This window comes from Pseudorca crassidens, chromosome 2 (genome assembly GCF_039906515.1).
Source record: "Pseudorca crassidens isolate mPseCra1 chromosome 2, mPseCra1.hap1, whole genome shotgun sequence".
Taxonomy (NCBI): domain Eukaryota; kingdom Metazoa; phylum Chordata; class Mammalia; order Artiodactyla; family Delphinidae; genus Pseudorca; species Pseudorca crassidens.
The window spans coordinates 125,761,908-125,786,192 of NC_090297.1; the positions used below are offsets into that span (position 1 = coordinate 125,761,908).

General features: G+C 35.6%; 1 protein-coding gene and 1 long non-coding RNA gene across 4 annotated transcripts in view; one reads left to right on the top strand and one right to left on the bottom strand.

The window, feature by feature from the left end:
- Positions 1-656: 656 nt before the first annotated feature.
- On the top strand, positions 657-13,218 carry LOC137219676 (uncharacterized). Its single transcript, XR_010941199.1, has 2 exons — positions 657-849; positions 12,772-13,218. It is a non-coding gene; the product is annotated as an uncharacterized lncRNA (long non-coding RNA).
- Positions 10,482-24,285, bottom strand: part of KIFAP3 (kinesin associated protein 3) — a 158,131-nt gene continuing 144,327 nt past the window's right edge. For 2 of the 3 annotated variants that reach the window (XM_067728600.1, XM_067728598.1), the window contains one exon: positions 10,482-10,949. In XM_067728600.1, the coding sequence (XP_067584701.1) occupies positions 10,841-10,949 (109 nt within the window). In that variant the 3' untranslated portion in view covers positions 10,482-10,840. Of the gene's footprint in view, positions 10,950-14,890; positions 14,960-24,285 lie in introns of all 3 variants that reach the window. The other variant, XM_067728599.1, reaches the window with a different exon arrangement.

The window sequence follows — 24,285 nt, forward strand, 5'->3', positions numbered from 1 at the left end:
TGATGGTTGCACAACTGATGACTATATTAATAACCACTGAATTGTACATTTTAAAATGGCCTTTTATGGTGTGTGAATTTTTTCTCAATTAAAAATGCCCATATAATGTGTGAGCATGCACAAACCTGCACATGAAGGAGGATGGATATCATACTCATCAAGTTGTTGTCAGCAGTTGTAACAAAAGGGAACTCTGTATCGGTAGGTGCCTTATGTCATATTCTACGTTACTAAAAGTCAAGTGTGACAAAAATAGAAAATTAATTGGGGATAGTCATAAAGACAACATTAGGAATGTTAAAAAACAAAGCAAGTGGTTAGACTTAACTGATTTCAATGAGATATGATTGATAGGCTGGGCTTCCATTTTCAAAGTATTTCACTGCATTTCTGGGGTTTGCAGATCCCTTTGAGCTCCTTTCCAAAATTAGGGGTCTCCTTTCTGAAATCACTGAATTAAAATGGATTCCTTCAGCCCAGGATTGGAAATAAATGAGCCCTGAAAGTTAAGCTAAACTGAGAAGTTTCAATGCCTCTTTAACTTGCCCTCCTGGACTCTAGGCCTTAATGTGCAGCTCCACGTTCCACCTGGTGCAAACAATAATATTCATGCTCTCTGGGGTTCAATTTCACAATCACGCCCTAGCCCAGTGCTGATGACACAGCAGCAGACTTGAGACACTGGTAACTTGCCGGTAAGGAGGAAAAAGAACTGACCTCATAAGAGGTATTTATTTTGCTTTTAAGTAGCAGTTACCAACTTCCAGATTCCAGATTCACTTACTTCAGTTCCCCAAACTACCAGCCAAACAAGATTAAGAGGCCTGGAGGAGAAAAGAGTAGAGGAAGGTAAGTACGTGCTAAACATTTCTTCTCACAAGTTAATCAACTGCAGGGTTTCTATATTGAGCAGTCATGAGGATCACACACAAGTATTTTATACTGCAAAGCCCCGTATGTTGGACCTCTGGTAATCAAAATATTTCTAAATGGCCTTGAGAGATCATGATTTATAGGAATTGATAACTTTGCTGGGAAATGAATTAAAATAGTCACTCTACAGGGTGGTATGTTTTTGTTCTTGATTGTTCTTCATTTAGGTAACAACTCTCATGGACTCACAGTCTTCCTATCTGTGCAAAATACTAGTGCTGGTAGTAGATGTGGAGAGAAAGTGAAAGGTTTAAGGAAGTCTTAGTACTTGTGATTTGAAGCATTTTTATAGGCCTTTATATATATCACTCTCTGATATAATTTATATCAGTTATCAATTGCTGCATAACAAACCATCACAAATTTAAGAGCTTCAAACAGCAACATTATTTTTCTTTTTGCTCACAAATCTGTAAGGGTTTGAGCAGGGCTTGGCAGGGCAGCTCATCTTGGCTCATGTGGTGTCCTCTGTGGGGCTTTGAGGGCAGGGGGTGTGGGGGAGGCTGGACTCCTCTGAAGGCTTATTCACCTCTAGCTGTTGAACCTACCTGTCTGCAGGGACCTCAGATGGGACCATCTCCTGCAACCCCTATACCTGGCCTGTCCATGTGGCTGGACCCTCTCACGGCATGGCAGCTGGTTCCAAGAGAACAAGGCAGAAGTGAAAGTACTTTTATGACAGCCTAGGAAGTCATGTAGCAACACTTCGGCTTAACGCAGTTGGTTGAAACCCAGGCTCAAGGGGAGGGGACATAGACTCCATTACTAGATGGGGGGAGTGTCAATATCACTTTGTTAGATGAGCGTGTGGGATGGGATATATCAGAGGGGCCATCATTGGAAAACACAATCGGCCACAGCAGCCCAAAACTTACAGACTTAAAACAACATCAATTTATCATTTTTCAGTTTTTCGGTTGATTGGGAGGTCCTTCTTCTGGACTTACTTGGGCTCCTTCACATAACTGAGTTTTGGTGATATGTCAGCAGGGTTGGGGTGGGCAGCTCAGCTGAGACAGCTGGGATGTTTGGGCTCCAAGTATTTTCACAGCATGTCAGTCTCAGGGAGCATTCTACAAGGGCAAAGGCAGGAGCTGCAAGCCTTCTTGAGGTGCAGGCCCTAGAACTCGCATATCATTTCTGCCACATTGTATTGGTCAGAGCAAGATACAAGGTGAGTCCAAATTCAAGAAGTGAAGAAACAGAGTCCGTCTCACGTTGAGAGGAGCAGAAAAATACCATGGCCATCTTTTTCAATCAATACACATAGCCGTATGACCACATTATTTATACTCTGTCCACATACAAAATATACTTAATTTTCCCCCCAAAAGTCACCTACCATTATGGCATTAGGCTCTGGCTTGAAGTACAGGAGCTTCTCATCAAAATCATATTCAGGTGAGGATGAGACTCCTTGGGTGTGATTTTCAGGTTCTCCTCTATTACGGCTTCTCTTGATTCAGAGACTTGTGAACTGAAGTAAGTTATCTGCCACATCACCCCTCTACTCCCACCCAATATGCAGTGGTGAGACAGGGACAGGATAACCACAAAGGACACTCCTACTCAAAAAGGGGAGCAATGGGAATTGTTGGTTCATGGCAAATCTGAAATCCTGCCAGGAGCATTTGCTAATTCCTTTTACTTTGGGGTCAGGGAGTGTTCCTTAGTTAAGGTCTAGATTTGCTCCCCGGGAGTGTTCTCTATTCCATTCCCAACTGCTAGTTCAGCTGACCTATAGCAACTTCAAACCCTGCACAACTAAGAAGAAGCAGTTTTTCATAGACTTCTCTATTGGCTCCCACAATTATATAAAGTCTAATTCCTGTAATAAATTCCATATGCTATATCACTCAGAGTGGTTCTGTTTTCCTGATCAAACTCTGAATGATATAAGACCAATTAAAAATAGCTGACTCTATCTGTCCCAGAATTTTCTTTAGTGGTATTACTCACAGTGGGCTTTGGATCTTAGATCTCAGGATGATCCCTGTAGGGTCAGGAAAAGAGCAGCAGCCACCAGTGGGATTTTGATGTAAGGAATTTCAGGGGACATAGACAAATTCATATCCTTAGAAAAACAACCACTTTCTATCTAGTTGGACCTATGTGAATTGAAAGCCCTCATGGGTCTGGTGCCTACAGCCATAGCAGCAAAGCTTCTAATTATACTTCGGATCAGTTAAAACTCTGAACAGTCCAGAATGATGGCCTAGATCCTGGTCTGATTAAAATGACAATGGTGCTTTAAGGAAAGGGCCGAACTATTACGTTCACAAGCAGGTGGCAAGACAAACACTGGTCCTCTCCTATTCTGAGGGATGGCTATGTCAATTGAGATTAGAGGGGAGCCTCTGCTAAAAATAAACAACACTGGCAGGATGAACAGAGGAAACACAAAGACTACTTGTGGGTCAAGGATAGCAATGCCACCATAACCTGGAATTAGGTTAAACACTAGGCTTCTTGCTTCCCTCTGATGATTCCCTTGTAGAAGGACTAAGCTAATTGGCACAATATGCTTAGCTCCACGCAATCTCAATACAGACAGCACAGGAAGCCACGTGGCTGGTGGGCTATAAATAATGGACTAACCTACAGTCAAAGAGATGAAAACAAAATGGCTAGGTAATTAAAGGAAAACCGGTGTAGGAAAACAATCACAAGCACTGGTGTTATATGTAGATACTCAGTTGATGAGGAAGAAGTTTCTAAATATAGCAACTCTTTGAAATAGATGCTGCAACCTGAACCCTGAGCCTGTAAAAAGGAAAACTGAGGCAACAGGAGTTCTATCCATCACTGATTCTTTTCATGGAAGTATTAGGAAGGTGGGTTCAGACAACATCCTGAGAGTTGGGCACCACCCTTATAAGTAACTGACATGTAAAAATTGGGATCTAAACTAGTGAAAGCCAACCAAATATATTCTAATTTGGTGTCCCAGCTTGACAGATACTACAAATAGGTCCTAGGATTGTGTTCCTAGGGTACTATTTCCGAGGGAACATGGTAGATGGATTCTAAGGACTTCTGATGTAGGTGGCAAGAAGCAGTATTGACTTACTGCCCTACACTTGTATTCAGGGACAATGACAATACTTACGACCAGTTGTGCAACTCAACCCCCATTTGTGATGACCATTAGGGCAGTTGGTTTTGTGTGTACTGCATTGTGTGTTTGTAGGTTTTCAGGCTGGTGCTTTTTGCTGTGGCTGCTTTATGTGGAAGCAGAATCCCTGTGTCTTGGTGCCTGAATTACATATAATAACTATAGGAGCATCAAAACATCAGCATCTGCCACATGTGCTGCAATAAGTGTTACAGATATAGTTATCTACCAGCACAGGAATTTCATGCTCACAACATCCCTACTCATCCACAACCTATAACTTAGGTGGATGGACGTGCACACAGCCATTTAAAACATGCTCCATGTGGGAGTCCCTGCATATTTACTGGTTTCCTGTAAATCAGTGATTATCAACGCTAGCTGTACATTAAAATCACCCAGAGGAACTTTTAAACCATGATTCTTGGGCTCCTGTCCCAGAGATTATTATTTAATTGGTTTGAGCTGGAGTTCGGGTACCTGAATTTTTTAAAAACTCCTCAGGTGATTCTATTGAATGCATACTGGTATAAAAAATAGTACCCACCCTATGAACTAATGCAATTGTCCTCAAAAGTGTGGTCCTTGATCAGAAGCAGCAGCATCACCTAGGGGACTTACTAGAAATGCAAAATTTGGGGCCCCATCCCAGACCTACTGAATCAGAAATACTGGGATATGGCCCAGAAATGTGGTCTGGAAAGCCCTCCACTTGATTCTCATGTATGCTAATGTTTGAGATCCACTGAACTAGCGAAATTATTCAATGGAGTTTGAGCAAGCATCATTTTACTCCTACTAATGGGTGAGAAAGAGAATCATCTCAAACATGAGCTGGGGCAGAACTCTGTAGTCTGATGTGATTATTTGCTCTTTGTGAGAAGAAATTAATTTTCCTGAGAAAATACCTGATAGGAAAATTAAGATTCTTCTGGAGAGCCAAAGTCAGTCACATAGCCTTTCACTAGCCTAATACTAAGCAGACATTCTTCTCTTTTACCTCCTTCTCCTGTTGTTTCCTCCTCTGTTCCTTTCTTCCTCCTTTCCCTTCCTTTACCTATCCTCCTCCCCCACACCCCATGCCATAAGTGATTTATGGTAGGAGCTTCTAAGTCCAACACCAGGAAGATAGGAAATATTTGCCCCTTAGCTACCTTTTTCAGCGCTCTTAGTTTTTTTGTGGAGATCCATATTTCATCTGGTATCATTTTTTCTTCTGCCTGAAAGACTTCCTTTAACGTTTGTAGTGTGGCTCTGCTGGTGATAACTTCTTTCAGCTTTTGTATGCCTGAACATGTCTTTTCTCACCTTCATTCTTGAAAAGCATTTTCACTGGGTATAGAATTCTAGGTTGACAATTTATCCTCTCATTACTGTTAAAGATAGTGCTCCACTGTCTCCCTGTTTACATTGTTTCTGATGAGAAATTTGCTGCCATCTTCATCTTTGATCCACTCTATGTGTCTATTTTTTTTGAACCTCTGCCTGCTTTTAAGATATTCTGTTTATCACTGGTTTCGAGCAATTTGGCGAGCAGAGATTATAAAACATCAGTGGGACAAAGGAAACTTATTCCTACACTCTTCGGCATATGCATATTGTTATGGGTTGAATTGCCTCCCCTCCAAAATATATGTTGAAGTCCTAACTCCAGTACCTCAAAGTGGCCTTATTTGGAAATAGGGTCTTTAGAGAGGTAATCAAGTTCAAATAAGATCTTTGGGTGGACCCTAATCCAATATGACTGGTATTCTTATAGGAAGGGGAAATTTGGACACAGAGACAGACATGCAGGGGGAAGATGATGTGAAGACACAGAAGGAAGATAGTGATGGTACTGGAGTGCTGCATTTACCAGCCAAGGAACGCCAAGGATTGCTGGCAAAACCAGAAGCTTGCTTATGTTTACTCAATCTCCTTTTATACTGGAATGAGTTTAACTGAATATACAATTATAGGTGACCAGTTATTTTCTATCAACTCATTGAAGATATTCTTCTACTGGCTATTTGCTTCCATCATTGTCAGCCCAATTATAGTATCTTTGTAAATTTTCTTTCTCTCTGGATTTTTTCTTCTTTTTCTTTGATATGCTTCAGTTTCATGCTGGTACATCTATATGTGTGTGTGTGTTTCCTGTCTTCAGATTTGGTGTTCTTCCTCATTGCTGTGACCTGAATGTTTGTGCCCCTGCACAACTCATATGTTGAAATCTAACCCTCAAGATGGGTTGATATTAGGAAATAGAGTTGTTGGAAGGTGCTCAGGTCATGAGGGTGGAGCCCTCATGAATGGGATTAGTGCTCTTATAAAAGAGGCTCCAAAGAGATCCCTTATCCTCTTTCATCATGTGAAGACACAGAAGGTGTCATCTATGAAACAGAAAGTGGGTCCTTACTAGCCACCACACCAAATTTGCCAACACCATGATCTTGGACTTCCTGTGAGAAAGAAATGCTTGTTGATTATAACCCATACAGTCTGTGGTATTGTTTTAGTGGTTTAAACAGACTAAGACACTCATTTTGAAGATATATTCATCTTTTGTTATTTTAGAAAATTATTTCTTCAAGTATTGCCTCATCCCTTTATTCTCTTCTTCTAGAACTTTCCACCTATATTTGATGTCCCATAATTGCTTATATTCCTATATCTTTATAACTCATACATTCTGGCTACTTTTTCAAAAATCTAACTTTATTATCTTACTCAACTGTGTCTAATTTAACTCACCCATTGAACTTGAAATATCAATATATTTCTAGTTTCCCATTTGTCTTTTATTTCTTGACCATGTTTAACATCCCCTTTCTTTAAATATTTTAAACACATTTAAACATATTCTCTGTATGAAAATTCCAATATCTGCTGGGGGAAGGTGCCTTTTTGTTTGTTGTCTCTGCTTTCTCTCTCATTGTGGCTTCTTTCCTCATGTGCTTTGTAATCTTTCCATGTGAGCGCATGTTCAGTTGATCTCCATCTGTGAGAATCCTGTGAAACCTGGGTTGAAGGTATATTTCTCTGGAGATTTGCGTTTGTTTCTGCCAGGTGCTCCAGGGTTTCCAATACTATACAGATAGTATAAGTTTGAACTCCACGTTCAAAGATGTTCAAACATGTTTGAATTTTTAGGGGAGATTTCTCTTTACAAAAGGCTCAGACCATATAGGCCATTTTGTTTTCCTATGAGATTTTTCTCACTTAAGAATATCCATCTCCTTCACAAAACAAAAAACTAAAATAAACAAATAAAAAAAACCCCAGAACAAACAAAACAGAAAAAAGAAGAAAGAAATTGATCAAGTATGGTATTTTTGAGTTCTAAATCTCACTGAAACCACCTTATGGATCAGACTCCACTATCTTCTGCCACTTAATGTCAAAAGTCTAAGGGCAGTCAATTTCTCTGAAGGTATTTTGTCTTTCTTTTCAGGATTCTTATGGAAATTTTAATTCATTTTTATCAAGAAATTCTCTATGTCAAAATAGATGTCAGTATGCATTTTAAAAAATGGTTCACATATTGCAGGGATAAAAATCCTTTTCAGCTCAGTAATATTTTCTTCTATTATCTTTGGCTGTTATTCCTGTACCTTAAAAAAACAAAAACTCTTTTCTTGGAAAACCAACCAGCCAAATATTGGTGCTCTGATTTTTATCTTCTATATTATTTTTTATATATTATTTAATCTATGTTATTTTCTTCTGCCTTCTCAGAGAGCTTATCAAATTTTTCTTTATCACTGATTTTTCTCAGTGTTATTAATTCTATTCTTTAATGCCTCTCTATTTCATGCAAGTCTTTATCCCAAATAGTCGGGAGGTTCTGCTATACTCCATAGAGAACATATATTGAAGCTTAATGTTATCCCTTCAATCTAGTAGACTGTCAGGTACCTGGCTAGAATGTGTATGTGGGATTTTAGATATCTGAGGAGACACCATATTTTCCAAATTCTCATTAAACTAGCAACAAAGACACAAAAGGACAAACTCACCTCACTAAAAACGTTGATGTATCCTCAATGATAGAATTTGGGAAGATCTGCCAATAACCAGGACAAATTGGCTAGATTTGGAAAAAACCCTCCAGGTACCACTTGGCAAAAAGTAGGAAGATCAATTTATATTTCTCTCTTTTTCTCTGTTTCATGACTTAAAATATGCAAGGTCTTTAAAATCCTGAAGATCAGGCAGCTAATAAAAAATCTTGTAACAAGAAACAAAGACTCTGAAAAATAGGCCTTCAATTGGGTTGAAGAAAAAGCATCCTCTTTTCTCTGAGACCTTCTGACAATTTGGCTTAGTCTTTGAGTCCTAAAGATTCTTGGCATATTTCTGGTGGCACGGAGTAAGCCCTGCAACATAACACCAAGTGAGAGCCTAGTGACTGTAACCTCTGATCGTAGCTACAACTAGTAATAGTAGCAAGTTATTTTGTGTGATGTACCTCATCTACCATTTCTGAGGTTCCTGTAAAGTCATGACAGGATATATGGCTTCAGTTCTATTGTGCTGTGCAGAATTAAGCAATAGGTGTGTCACACATATGGAAGGGGCCAGGAAAGGGTGGAGCAGTGTTCTCTTCCCCAAGTCCTGAGTGAAAGTAGTGGTGGCTCTCCCAAGAAGAGGGCAGCTGTGATCTCATGAAGATGAACAGCCTAGACGAAGCAGTGTAGGGACAAGGGGAGGAAACAGAACATGAGGAACCTGTTCTTGGCCCCATGTGAGAAAGCGCCTTAGAAAACTCTCAGAAAGGGCAGAAAACTCTTGAGAAGAAATAATTTCCAGCTATAAACTATGGCTTGAGGCCATGGCAATTTAGCTCTTAAAGTAAACATGACTTTAATTTGTAGACAAAATCTGGTAAGTCCAGGATATCTGACTTACATATAAATAGTATTTCTAAAAGTGCCCAAGGCCAAAACCTTTTGTTCTCTGAAGTATGTAAGAATTTTAGATATTCTTCCTTATTCCTTTAGTAAAATTTTCCTTCATAAATAATGCAAAGGTAAATCAGTCCATGCTTGAGTGGAAAGATCACAATTTCTAATTCTGTGAAGTCCTAAAATAATGAAAAAAATATACAGGGAGAATGCGTATGTGTATGTAAACCCTGGAGACCAGCCCTGGAAATGTTATGAATTGTTGTGGATGTTCTTCCTAAATCAGTTTATAATGGTATGAGGGAAGTTAAGTTATAGAATGTTTGCTTTATCTTTCTAATAATGTCACTTCTTATTTGTATTTATACTTTGTACATATGACAAGTAATAAGGCACGATACTTACTAATTGAGGTTACTGGATTGGAAGCATGAAGACAGGTTATGTCAAAGACTAAATACATAAGCTTGGGGAAGTCATTTAATTTCTCCTGGCATGGTTTTTCCAACTGAAAAGAGTTTGATAGGGTTGTTTCTAAGGCCCTTTCCAGCTTTAATATTCTATAGTTAAAATAGAAACCAAGACAAATAAATACATGTTTTCAGAAAGATCAATTGGGTTGTGAGTTCAAAGACACAGATCATATCTTAGATTCACTTATTCCCTAAGGAGCATGATATACTTCCTTATACATAGCAGGTAGTTAATATCTGTTGACTATATTTTAAATCTCTATGGGATTGGTTTCCCAAATAAATAGATGGACTGAATTATTTCAAAGGTCCTTTCCAGCTCTACTATTCTATGCTTAAAATATAAATGAAGCCCAATAACTAGTATAGTAGACCAATGAGATTTTAAATTCTTGTCTTTGATCTATGTATTTACTTCAAAGCCTCATATAATTTCTTCCACAGCAGGCGCTCAAGGAAATATCTGTAGATTGTAATTATTTAATTTGCTCTGTTTTTCAAGTAAATATTTCCATACTATAACATGCATGAGTTATTTTCACAACTCATTATTATGTCTTTCCATTTCTTACTACCTAAATCTTGTAAAAACAAGTGAACAAATGGGAAACAGGTATCTAAGTGAGCAAAATATTTTGTTCCTTAGTTTTCTTCAGTGAGACATAATTAGCTTTTCCATATTTTAGACTTCATGAATAATAAAATTTAAAAACCCAATGCCAATCTAGTTTCATGTATACTAACAGATGTCCTAGGTTTTCTGTATAAAAATCAGAAAGACAAAATTAATTTGAATTAATTGCTGAAGAAACTCTACTCACATATAACATAATTATGGCGTATGTTCCACTGTTAATCAAAAAATCATAGTTAATAACTTTGGGAAGCAACCTTTCAGGCACATGGCATGAAATAAAAAAGGTGATACTCTTTTTATAAATTTTAAAGGTAGCACATATCACGTGAAATACTTAAGAGTTTATAAGGGGAAAAAAAGGACAGGAAAAAAAAATTATATGCACTCTACATAAGCATGTAACTCCTAATAAAACACATTAAATAGAAACACATGACTTTTGCTAATTCATTTGTACTTTATGCTTCTTTTTAATAGAAATTAAATTAGTCAATTAATGTACATAATGTAGTGTTTGTTTTCCAGTCTAGTTGCTTTTCAGCATTCACTTTTGAGTCTCATGGTAAATATTATTCGGCATCAGGATGTGGTTTGATGAGTGAACAGTGTCAAGCATCAACTGTACTTAACACAGGACGGAAGGGGTCGAAGTTAACCTGCAGCTAACAGTATGGAAAAGTAAAAAGAAACACAGACCCGCAATAGTATCAACATGCATTATTAGGCCAAGATTCAAAGTTAACCCAACCCACACAGATCTCTTCTAAGCTGAGAGCACAGATGGAGAGGGATGACTTTATCGAGATCCATAGCCATAGTAGTAAGGTTCATCAGGGCGGAATCCATAAGCTGTGGCAGGGCGTCCAAGAATGCCAACCGATTGGCCAAAGCCATCCATTCCAAGGCTAAAAAGAGAAAAAAGGAATAATCTATTATATTTTTCATTCCAATGCAGGTCAAAGAAGAGGCCTGGAACTTTATACCTCCAAAATTCTCTTCCTAGCAGCAAAAGTGACTTATGTGGCTGGCTATCATTAACATTTTTTCTTCTTTAAATTACTGTAGTCATAAAAATGTGTTTAATAAATATTTAATTCTAATAACTTCTGTTAAAAATGTTGAAAACCTCTGTCATCAGGTACCATTCAAGACAAAGAGAAAGAGAGATCAGAAACGTTTTAATGAATCACACTCATACATGGCGTTTATGCCAGAATGTGAAAATATTTTACATGTTAGCAACTATCAGTAATACACTGCTAGGGAATGATAAAATTAAAACTGTAGTAAAGTGAGTTTTGTTATTTATAATAAGATCTCTATTTCATAGGATTAATCCACTATTAGTAAGGACATGCAATTGAGTTTTAGCAGTAAACTCTCACTTGAGCCAAATCATACCATAAGCCTATGACTAAAAGAAGACAAAGAATTTTACAAAATTTGAAAGTTAGCCAGATTTGATATGCAAATTCTTCTTCTGACTCCTCAATGCAAAAAAATTACTAAATAGTACATGTTTTGAGTTACAGCAAGCAAATTATAAATTTTGGATTACAAATTTATAAATGATAAATTTATTCTATGGAAATAACAGAAGCCCAAAGATAACCTTCAGAGTTAAAAAGGTGGACTGAAACACGGATAAACTGATGTTACTTTAAAAATTCTTCTTTCATCTATTAATACATTTAGAAGAAAAAGTACTTTTAAAGAGTCAGAGAATTATTAACACTTAGCGAAATGACAAGATATTATTTTGCCAGGCAAATATGGCAGCTATAACATGCTCATGCATAGCGCATGCAGTGAATGCTAGTGAGCTTATTTCCAATCAAAAGAAATTATTTATAACCCAGAAATGTAAGCTTTGAAAAAATAAATATATTTAAATGATTTAAGATTATTCCAGATAATGCTAGATGGAAAGATACTTTTCCCTTTATCAGCAAAATCTCAATATGATTAAAAAATATATTCATACAGGCACTGATTTCTTCTCACAACTCAAAGTGAGATTAAGTTAAAACGCTTTAGAAGTAACGATTAAAATGTTAAGGTTTTAAATAATTTGTGTGCGTGTGTGTGTGTGTGTGTGTGTGTGTGTTGGAATAGGATTAAATACTAAAAGTAAAGGGCATATAATTCATGTGAATCTACCTCTTAGGGGAATGGAATTTCTGAAATATAAGGTTTAGGTTAGCATTTGTAGTGAACGATCCTGGACAAATCAAACTTTTGGGTTCCTTCTATATCAAAAACTGTGTCTGTAATTTCTAAAAGTTGTTTGAAAGTTTTAAGTCTGAATTTTATTTTGAAATGGCAAAATACAAGTATGCTTTTCCTACTTTGGTCCCATGGAAAGAAAGATTAAATTTTCTGATGAAGGGAAATATTACTCTAGAGGTAGCTTTAAAGATGTTTTAGAAATTAATGGAGCCCACGACTAAGACACACCTGTATCAGTTTAAAATTAGAGGAAAAGTTGGCCATTGAAAAATTTTCTGCTGAAGCACTAAGGCTAACAAATACTCATGTATCTAAACAACTCTCAGTTATATAAAGGATGACTATAGAGCTTGTGGATTTCAGCTCCTTCCTTTTTCAGCTTTCTACTTATTACCTGCCTTCAGCCACTCTTTACATGTTTTAGCATCTCTTCTGAGGCTGAATAGCAGCAGACTTCGGTAAAACTCAAGTTAATTTTGTCTTTGTTTATTAATCTAGGGGCTGTGGTGAGATCTCTTTTAAGAATTTGGAAACAAGAGGCATATGGTTGATCAGTGAAGAAATATGCGAAAGTACCTTCAAAACAGAACATCTCACAGAGGAACAATATGACTGTAATTCTACCTAAAAGAAGATGACGGTACTGAGAAGGGTGTCTGTCAGCCATGTTGGCACAGAACAAGGAGCTCCTCAGAGGCAATGCTGTAGTGGAACCAACCCAAGCAATCCCTTGGGGTGACCTATAACACCATCAGGAATATATGACCTTTTTGGCAGGCTTGTCCTCATTGAGGAAGGGGCATTAACAAAGGTTCTGAGTCTAAAGTTATTACACATTCAAACTGCAAAACTTTTAAATTTCTATGACCAATAAACAAATTTCTGATTACTGTTTTCTCATATGGCTTGCCAACAGGGTAAAGAATAAACTTAAGACATATCTGATCTGCCTGCTGGTTATACTTTCATTGTAAATTGACAAATGGATTTTTAAAAAATATGTTAGTCACAATTTTTGGTAAGAATATGCATCCCCAAGTCAGTGAAAGTAAGACCAAATCTTGAACACTGTTGAGTTTGAGTTTTCTGAGCCTGCAGGTTTACTGCAATAAACTTCTATTTATGCACTCAATAGTTAACCCAGAGACTTCTGTATTACAATGTAAAAACCAAATTTTTGTGAACTTCCATAAATATCATATGGGGAAATTTTTCAAATAGGAGAATTTGAGACCAACTCTTAAAATGAGCTTTTCTGGAATTATCCATCATGTATCATAGATCAAATCGCTGTTTAAAGAATATGTGAAACATTATGACCAGTGTGGGTACTCTGGTGGTACTCTAAGTTCTATATCCTTTTGTATCATGAAAGATCAACCATATCCCTACAATTAATATCTTTTAAATAAAATTCACTCTGATACAGAATAGTTTGATTCTTTAGTCTCTCATTTGGTTCTAATATAGTGAGGAAATTGGACTTTTCAGGCTGTTAAAACCTGGAGATAGATATTCTTCTGGGACATGTGAACTCTTACTCTACTTTCTCCCTTGGGATAAGGATGTAGCCTTGTTAATGCTGAATCTGGTTCAAACCAGGAGAGCCTAATGTAAGTTTTCCCAACAGAAGCAGATGGATTATATAAATTCTTCTGGAAGGGGACAGAAACGTGAATATAAAAGGAAGTATCACAGCAAAAATTGTCCTTTCCTGATCCACTAAGACTTGACTTAGAGTACACAGTATTAAAGCCACTTGCATGCCCTCAACAGGGACCCTCAGAACCAACAGAAACTAAGTTGTGATATGCTGTACCTGCTCGTGCCCTGTGTGACCATCCTGCTTCAGAGAAGAGTTTGTATATTTGGCTATTTATATTGGAATTTAATCCAACACTGCATGTGTGTCTCCATACGTACATATTCTCTTCCTGGTACTCCTAAACTATATAAAAAAGCTGTGTGTCCCTTTCGAGTAGAATATGCTACTACTAGACCACTTTTTCTTTACAAGACTAATTATGTAGCGTCATTTAACCTTTATCCTCAATGTCTAGATATATTTTGGACCTTTAAATTAGAAAAATACCAAAATGCAATACTGCTTCTTGAAAATATATAATTCTAGTCTAAAGAAAATGGTCACTGTTTGTTGTGAAAAGACAACTAGGAAAGGTAAGGCCCCCAAATCCATCTGCCATTAACTTTTATGTCCTAAGAACAATGATTTTGGGGTACTTAGAAAAAATGACAAATTCTTTATAAGTAAAAAATATATATTTAAAATTCAACAACAAATATAAAACCACACCTAGGTTTTATTTTTAAACAAACATTTAGAAATCTAATTAGCATTCAGCAAGCAGAAGACTAAGTTTTCTGTAATATTTACAAGGCTTCAAACAAATTTTCAACATCATTCATTAGAATTCTAAACTTGAGATGATTCAGAGAAGGGTGAAAAAAAGAAATCCAGACATGACAAGTGATGCTTCACATGCAGCATATTACAAAGGGAATGGCAGCCAGTAAGGAATTCTAGGCACTCCGAGGCTCTGATTAAACTTCTGTGTCAGAATTGACATTCCTGTAGAAAGGAAAGAAAATCACCTACCTCTGGCTGTTTGTGAGGCTTAATTAGTGCATATTTGTAAAGCCCTTTGAAATCCTTGGGTGAAAAGTGCTGCATAAGTGAAAAGTATTATCATTATTTTATTAAAGTTAGATAAAAGCAATACAAGTCTTTTTCTTCTTTGAAACTTCCAGGTCAGCAAAATGAATGCAAAGCACATAATGAATATATTAGTGAATAACACAGGAAAAAAAAAAAGGATACATTCAAGCCAAGTTCTCTTTTCATAGGCTCATAGAATCTTTGACTTGGAAACATTTTTAGAAATACTCTAGTGTACTCTTTCATTCACAACATCCTTGACAGGGTCTATACAGCTCTTGTCATAACACCTCCATAACTCTACATTGTCAAGGCAGTTCGTTCCTTCTACAGACTTACCAAACTATGAGAAAGTTCTTCATTAACACCCATCTGAAATCTGGTTCTATGAGTCCTAGAATTACCTTCTCAAACCATACAAGAAGTCTAATTATTCCTTAATATGACTATTTCACAACTCTCATTTAATCAATCCTCATGACATGGTCTCTAAAATCATTTGTTTTCTAAAGTATTTCAATTTTTTCAGTATTAACCTTAAAATAAAGAAGCTGAAAACAATGTGGTACTTATGATATGGTCTGAAACCAGTACAGAAGATAAAAACGAGATCCCATTTCTGACTCTCTGCTAATGTAGGCCAAAACTGTGTTGATCCTGAACAAAATTTTTAAGGAGGCATTATCACAAAATGGCTTACATTGACTGTATATGTGTGTGTATAGTTGTGTGTGTATATACATACAGACACACATGAAATTTATAACTTACAACTACCATGTTGAATTTCATCTTTTTAGCTTGGGTCTTTCTTTGGGGATTCTATTCTCCCTACGACAAAATCCTTTATGACAATATACTTACAAGTAGGGAACAATGACACTTATTAACTACCTATCTTTGTGATCCATAAGATAATACTGAAGGCTGGAATTCTTTTGGGATCGTTAAGTCAAAGGACTTAACATTTTTTGGAGGATACAGCTCCAGGACATTATAACACTGCATGAAATAATTTAGTAACAGTCTCCTAGAACAGTTCATTCTTTTTATTAATTACTCCAATATACTGATCATAGAACCAAAATCAATATGTTTATCTTCCTTTCCAACTAGGTTATAAATTTATCATCAGAGTAATTTCAGCTTAAGTATGATTTGTCATGGGAAATTTAGGTCTACGTAATAGTGATCTTCTGTACATCCATCCACCCATCCATTCAAATAGTACATGACTTTCTACAATGTGTTAAGTATAGTGTTGGAAGTCAATGTCAAAAAAAAAGATGTGTTGCTTGGAAGGCGATAATAAACAAGACATGGTCCCTGACCATGGATTGGAGGCAACTAATACGGAACAAAATTCTGATAATAATGTGTTGTATTACCCTAGTACATTTATAAATTACTACAGAGTAGAATAGGACCAAATAAAATAATGTGAGAGTATATTAGAGATATGTACAAATTGTTACAGAAGGATCTCAAGAACTAGAAAGCCTTTATAGAAAATGCTTTGATTTTAATGTATCTGTCACTTCCTGACATTATATTTTATTTTTTATCTTCATTTCCTATTAGATTGTAAGCACCATGAATGGTAAGGACTATCTTATTCATTGCTATATCACCAGCATCTAGTGCTGTATCTGACATGGCGTGGGATTTCAAAAAGTGTTTGATTGCATGAATGGATGAATCTTAAAGGGCAAGTAGGATTTCACATGTGGAGATAGAGAGATAATTCCTGATGGTGTGGCAGCCTGAGCAAGAGAAAGTGCTGAAGAAGAGCAAATGATTTGTTATGGTCAAAGTCTTAGGTTTGCAATGTAAGCAGTAGCAGAAGATAAAGCTAGAAAGGGAGGTTAGGACTAGATTTTAAAAGCTCTTCATATGCCATACTAAGAACCACATACTTTTGGAGAGCTGTCAGTGTTTTTAAGAAGGGGACCAAGAACAACTTACTTCTGTGTTTCAAAAAGATAATTGGGGAACAAGGGGTTGAGAGGCAAAAGGATGGGGAACATTTAAGAATATTATGGCTGTCCATATGTGAAGTAATGCGAGTCTGTAGAGGCACTGGCAGAACTAACAATGATCAAATATGCTACATTTCATGACAAAAAATGGTATCTTTTCTCTTTTGAAATGGAGTTTTAAGTTATACATTTACTATTTGGGAACTGAGAATGAAGAGAAAGAACTTCAAAACTGGCCAAAAATTTGAGGTTATAGTTAACTGGAATGAAACAATTTTTGCCCCTTTAATATGGGGATATGTTTCATCAAATAAATAAGAGGCTGTAGTATTCCATGTAGATGAAATCAAACTGTAGAAATAGTTTGTCCCTGTACTGAACAGGAAGAGATGGGCTATTCTGGCAGAAGAGACCATTTTTTTCTTGAAATTCATATATAGCAATAAGAGAAGTCTGGATTGACTGACATAATCCCTATAAAATTATACCTAACATTTGTATAGTAACGTATTACTAAATCAAGATCTAAATGTTTGCAATTTAGAGAGCCACCGCTAGATGGAGAGCTTGTTTTATCACCGAGTATCGTACTTTTACAAAGTTTTAAAGCAAGCTTTATCAAATTTAAACTTCTCAGCATATTTAACATTGATGGAATGTGGTTTCCATTGCTTTTTCATATAATCGATGTCTTTATATATGTGAAACAATTTAGAGTTAAATAGGAATCACTATCATTCATATGCAAAAAAGCTTGTGAATGTGGAGGCGTATAAAAATGAGAGAAGATGTTGATTGTCTTGGACACTGAAAAATGTAATGAACTTGCATGTTAAAGTACTACTATTATAGGAAAACATCTAAAATTTTCATTGAACCTGTCAATAGCATCTTGTTTCTATAAATTTAAATGTAATAATATATATTTTAGGTTGCTCAAAAGTGTTACTGATTGCTTTTGACTTGAGCCTTTGTATTATAGAGAAAATGAGCAGAGTGAAGCAGTCTTTTAATGAGTTTCACCAATATGTATTAAGTTTAGCTGTCATTTTCCATTTAGTTTTCTTTTACTCTTAATCTTTTATATGCATGGTTATCAATTTTAAAGAATCATTTTTAGTGAAAACAAACTAAGTAATATTTTCTTCAAAATTATAAATGATAGGAGTAGTGGGAGGTTGTATTTAATGTACTCATCTGGAACTTATTAAAAAAATTTTTTTGAAAAAGACATCTGTCAGTTCTAAGGGGAAAATACCATCTTGGGGACAAATCCTTTCAATTTAGTTACTATACTGAGATGCTTCAGATAAAAACTAATTTGTACTAATGATGGAGGAAGCATGTGTAAAATAGTCACTGATTTATTCCAAATGGAAAGAAATTCCATTTCACTGACGCTCTTCTAATACCATTCAATTTACACTTATTATACATCTTAATCTGTTATTTAACCCATCTCCAGAGCCTATTTTAATGATTATATTTTTTTATGTGGAGATGTTACAGTTGGTACTTTTTCATATTATATCATCTTTGGATTAAGTCTTCTATCCCTTTTTATTATTTTTTTTTAATTTATAGTCTCACTGAGATTCTTCTATTAACTCCAGTTCTTGGGCATCCTTACTCTTTTACTGTTGCCTCTGACAATTCTTCTTCATGACGGTCCCTTTCTTCACAAGCTTAGTCATTTTTTTCTTTTTTGCCTGTCTGCTGGCCCTTGAGCTTCGAGATACTTCTACAGAGAGGTTCTGTATTTGTTTATAATATATCAAGGTCCTGGAATTTCACTGTCCTGAAGCCATTTTAATGATAATTTCTTGACTTGGGGTTTCCTGAATTAAATGTATAGTATAAATTCTGACCCCATGCGTGTTCATGAAGCAAGCGTATGATTCCTGTTCCTCATGGGTGACTATCCTCCTCTTCTAGGGTCTTAGGGCAGAAGACAAGTTTTAGCCACTTCTCTGGGCTGGTGAATTAAAATCATCTAGTCCTCTTTTCAACTGATGAGAAAAAGGCATCCCTTTGAAGTTCCAGGCTCTATATAGGGAATTCAGCTCTATCTTCCTATACCATATAACCTATACCTAGTTCAATATTCTTGTGGTGGTTCTTTTGTGTTTGTGTGTCACTTGGGGTTATATTTTGTCCACCCTTTCTATATCTATACAGGAGGGGGCCCTTCCAAGTCAGGTCAGTCTACCATCTTGCTGGAGTCCCTTCTATTCTACTCTTATTAATCTGCTTTGCACATCTAAGGAAAGAATTTATAAACCTTGTATTCCTGTGACTCAAAATTGGCTTTCTTGAACAGAACAATGACTTGAAAGAAATAACTGGAGCCATTAGAAGATTTTTTTCCCTTATTTGTAGCAATTAACAGAAAAAATACTCTAATAGGTGCCTAATAGAAGCCATCAGATGTGATGATGCTGAAGTGAATATTTACTGAAACTTATAATGGTCTCAAAATTTTTATAGCAATCTTTTAATGAAAGTATACCATCTTGTCATCTTTAGCTTGCATTTCTTCAATTAAGTACAAGGACTTCTTGAAATTAGCAGTTCTATAATATCAAGGAATGCCTCAGTTCACACCACCAAATGTTAAGGGAACTTGCTGAGCTGCTTAACTAACCCCTAGGTCAATAAACTTAGTCATTAGCACCTCTTTTAAATAATTGTTTGTCTGTTACTGGTTCAACATTTATATAACCTGTCATAATACTTTGGTTTTTTAAGGTACAAAAATTACTGCTGTAGGTTTAAAGTAGAGAGTTTAAGTAGCGATGTTTTCACAGTGATAGTTTAACCATACTGTCTGGTACTGAGTGAGTTAAAGTCTGAACACCACAGCTAATTACTATGTAATGCTAACCTTAGTTGCTGGTTCATTTTGAGACTCTTTAAAATATGAACTGTGTATTTTACCCCTATGCACTCTCTTAATGATTTGTTTTTTTAGACTGAAATCACTTCCAGCCATCAGTTAGACTCTTGGTCTCTACATATGCACTTCTCCAAGCACAAATATTTCTTTTTCCTATTGGTCTGCCAGCTCTGTCAGAGCAAATTTCACTTTAAACTAAATGCTATGATACTTAAAACCTCTTGGATTACTCAGGCTGCTAGTGTGATCTATGACCTTCCAAGAATGACAGCTGAACTTTCCAATTTGCTTATACTGCTTGGGGAACTAAAAGCACATGCCAAAGAGGAAAATGTTTCTGATGTTGAACAGAGAGGAGAGTTCTTGCTGGAGGTGGGAGCAGGAGACTATTAAATACTGAAAAATACTAATAAGAAATGAAAAGAAACTAAACATGCTGTAAAGTCTAAGAGCTCGAGCATAATTCAAAAGTTAATGCTAGCATTAAAAACTTTTTAGTCCAGTTAAAATATGAATAATGACCTTCAGTTACTGAAATTTAAACACCAACCAGAATCTTAGAATGATAATGCACTATCAAAATGAACAAGTTCAAGAGATGGAATAGAACCTAAAATTATCACAAGTACTACACATAACGGGCTATATCAACTCCCCATCATTCTTTATAAAGCAGACAGAAATCTGACATATGGATATAATCAAAGAGGTAATACCACTATCTAACATGCATGCTACCCCTACTGACATATCAGTCTCTTGTAAATTAAAAATTAATGTTAAGCTTCTGTTAAAACCTTGTCCGACGTCCTTAAATAATACGGTTTGGAATATTTTTATATCGCTTTGAAACTTTTTCTTTTACTACATTTCATAAGAGGTATATAAATGTTAGTTGTAAAAAAAATCTCAAAAATCTTATCAAGCTTATTAAGCTTATTAAGCTTAATCTTATAAGCTTAATGTAAAGTTTCCAATTTATGCCCTAGTCTACTTATTCATTTATTTGTCTCAATAATTTTTAGGCTAAATAGCCTGCAAATTACCTTTGGCTGATAAAAATCAAGTGGTGATTGATAAGGACCTTTTATGTAGCTAAATCAGACTAAGTAATATTTTTCTAAAATTGAGGGCACAAGTATGGATAATAGAAACTATATTTAAACAAATTAAAAGTGCATGTTTTTAAGTAGCTAAGCATCAAAGTTTGAAAGTTCGATTCTAAAATAAGTTTATAATATCAAATATACAACAGGCATTTCCTTGTATTATTATGATACTTTATTCTTTTAATAAAAAATTTAAATTGAATGATTCTTTAAATTCTATAGCGCTTTACAATTTTCAAGTTTTACACACATGATTTCATATAATCCAATAAAACCACTTTTTCCCCCCTTTACCCCATCTTGTCACTCCCCTTTCCCTCTCCTCACTGGTAACCACTAGTTTGTTGTCTATATCTGTGAGTCTGCTTTTTTGTTTTATTCACTAATTTGCTGTATTTTTTAGATTCCACATATGTGATATCATATAGTATTTGCTTTCTGTGACTGACTTATTTCACTTAGCATAATTAAAACATCTATGTTGGGCAGTGTTATATAGATACTTTCAGCCTTCAGTAATTTCAGTAATCAATACAGGTCAGATAAATATTTAATAGTTATTTAGTATCCTCTAGAGCACTTAGGATCTCCATATACTACATAATACACCAGCAATGCATTTAGCACTAGAAGAACAGTTACTAAAGTAAATCTCTACTCTTAAATTTCATAAACTCTCTTGGCCCTTGATAATGTATTTATTATATTATAGGTCTGTACAAAAAAAGGTAAATTCATTTTCTACTTAGGTCTAAGGCTAATTTTAGATTGCCAAGACACAAACTGATTGAAGTCATCCTGATCAACCAGATTGCAGTCTTCTGATGATGAAACAAGGTATTTCTAACAGTTTCTTCATAGAATGGGGCTAAGCACCTTTTGCACACACTGCATTGACACCAAGCAAATTCCGTGTAGACTTCAATGCAGAAGTATATGATTCTAACAATTACTTTTCTGACTTCGCCCTATTACCATATTTTAAAATTATTGTTTTTAAAGCAACATAAGGAAACATACTTTTTTTTCTTTATCACTGATGTACAAGGGCATTTTTCTCCCTTAATTTAAGGACTAGTAATTATGTTTACAAATTCAGCTACACTAACTTAAGTATGAACTTATCAACAACTCCTGCATTTTATTAAAGTTAGTGGGGTGCAATGACCTCAAAACCAGAATATCTGGATATAATTTATGTCTCTACTGATATAACTCGTCTCCGTCTAAATCTGTAACTTTCTTTGTCATGATTTCTTTTTTTTTTTTTTTGGTAAAGTAAGAATAATGGCTATCCCTTTTAACATCTCTCTGCCTTGAGATTATTATATTTCCAGGTCTTTTACAAGAACAGTACAAAGACTCTTGTAGTATGTACTTGGTGTTATTGTTATGACATATGAAAATGATAGAGGCTTCCCTAGAAAATACTTAAGAAATGCTGGCTCCTGCCATATAATCTAGACTGTTAAGAGATACTCTATCATACTTGGCATGCTTCTTACACATGCTTTCTGTTTGCCTTTACAGGGCTCTTACATAATTCATAGAGATTTATGCCTACACATAGGCAACTAACTGTTGTTGCACTAAAATAATGCCATGGCCAATCATATCTTCCTTTACCATAGTGAGACTGGACTGCTTGTATAAATAAAATTATTCAATCAAAACCCTTCAGATTCTATGTCAAGATAGATGCAAACGATACAACACCTTTAGGGATGAATAATACTGGGAAAGTCTCTTTACATGCTTTTTCATCTTATTTTATATTCAGGGACTTTATTTTGAAAGTAGTAAATCAAGGGTAAGGTTTTTAGTTATTTCACACAAATCATCACTTCCCACACTGCATACATTCCTGCACTTAGGTTTAATGCTGTAGTGTTGGCTTTTCTTTGAAAAGGGCACAGGGTCACAGAAGTGTTTAGGGTGGGGTATCTTCATTCTGTGATGTTCACTGTCTTGGGGTGGTGCCAATCTGACAATACAGGACACATAAGCAGAGCTGGGTAACCATGAGGAGAATTCTTCAGGGAGACGGGAATGCACTATACATTTTTTAAATTAAAGGCAGTGTAGGGTTTTAAGCAGTATTTCCAACTAGCACATAGGTATATCCATATTAATTACTTCAAGTATGCAGGACAAGGAAAGATTACAAATTGATTTAAAATGACTAGGGTGCACACTTGCTGATGGCAAATAGTACTTCTCTCCCTCAGATTTTAGAAGAAAAAGGCAAAATTCAACTGTAGGATATTGACATAGTTTCTGTTTTCCCCTTAGTATATACAGAGAATGAGCTGAACTATAATAGCCCAATATTTATAAAGTCCTTAAAACCCAGAAACCTTTTTAAAAAACTTTTTGAGACTTTTAAGAATTCCTGCTTATTTGCCACCTCAAAAGAGATCTCCACATGAAGTTTAAGTACCCATGTAAATATAGCTTTGTGGGGTTTCTTGTATCAATTTAAGTTACAGTTGCAATTTAAAAATTTACTTGCCTAACTATGTTCATAGGAGCCTCCTCCCATCCTTTCACATTTGAGGGGCGCTAAATTAGCCACTGAAAAAGGAATCCGGATTCCTTTTCAAGATTGTTTTGCCTTTTAATTTCTGACAGGCCAATATGAAGGTGCTTTGTTTTTGGCTGGAAAAACCTGAAATGGAAAGAATTTCTGAAAAAGTGGGATGTATCAACTTAAGATAAAGCTAAACAAAGAAAATAGGCTTAAAAATATATTAAAGTATGGTATATTATTTGAGATAGAATGCTGACTTATGTCCACAAAAGAGATGATATTCAGAAAATCATTAATTATGCTCCTCTCTATAAGTCTATTCAAAAGACTAATTACTTAAAATGTTTAACTTTGATTACAGGCACAAGAAACCATTTGTTGATCGTGCCTCTCTAGTCTGAAATGTGTAGCTTTTATGTAAAAAGCAACATAGCCATACATAGATTTCACACTCACCAATAATTAACTTTAATGATAAAAGTATAAAGTTTAGAAAAATACTAACCCTTCTTCTCAAATACAGAAACAAGGCCACATTTGAAAATAGATTCTATTACAGAATGCCGCATTTGCCTCTCTGAAGTAGGTCTGAGTTATATTTAGTTGGCAGAGGCGCTGAGTACTTACAAGATTACCAAGTGATTTGGGCTACTGCTGAAAGACTGCACATTGGCCTAAAATCCCTACAGGTAAAATCCACAGGATTATAGGTCATAATTAATCCCCTTAACTCCAGACTTCCTTTCCATTTCCATAACCCTCAATGGAGGTTTACTGCCTTTTTTAAAAAAATGAGAAAACCTAATGATTTTAACAAATCT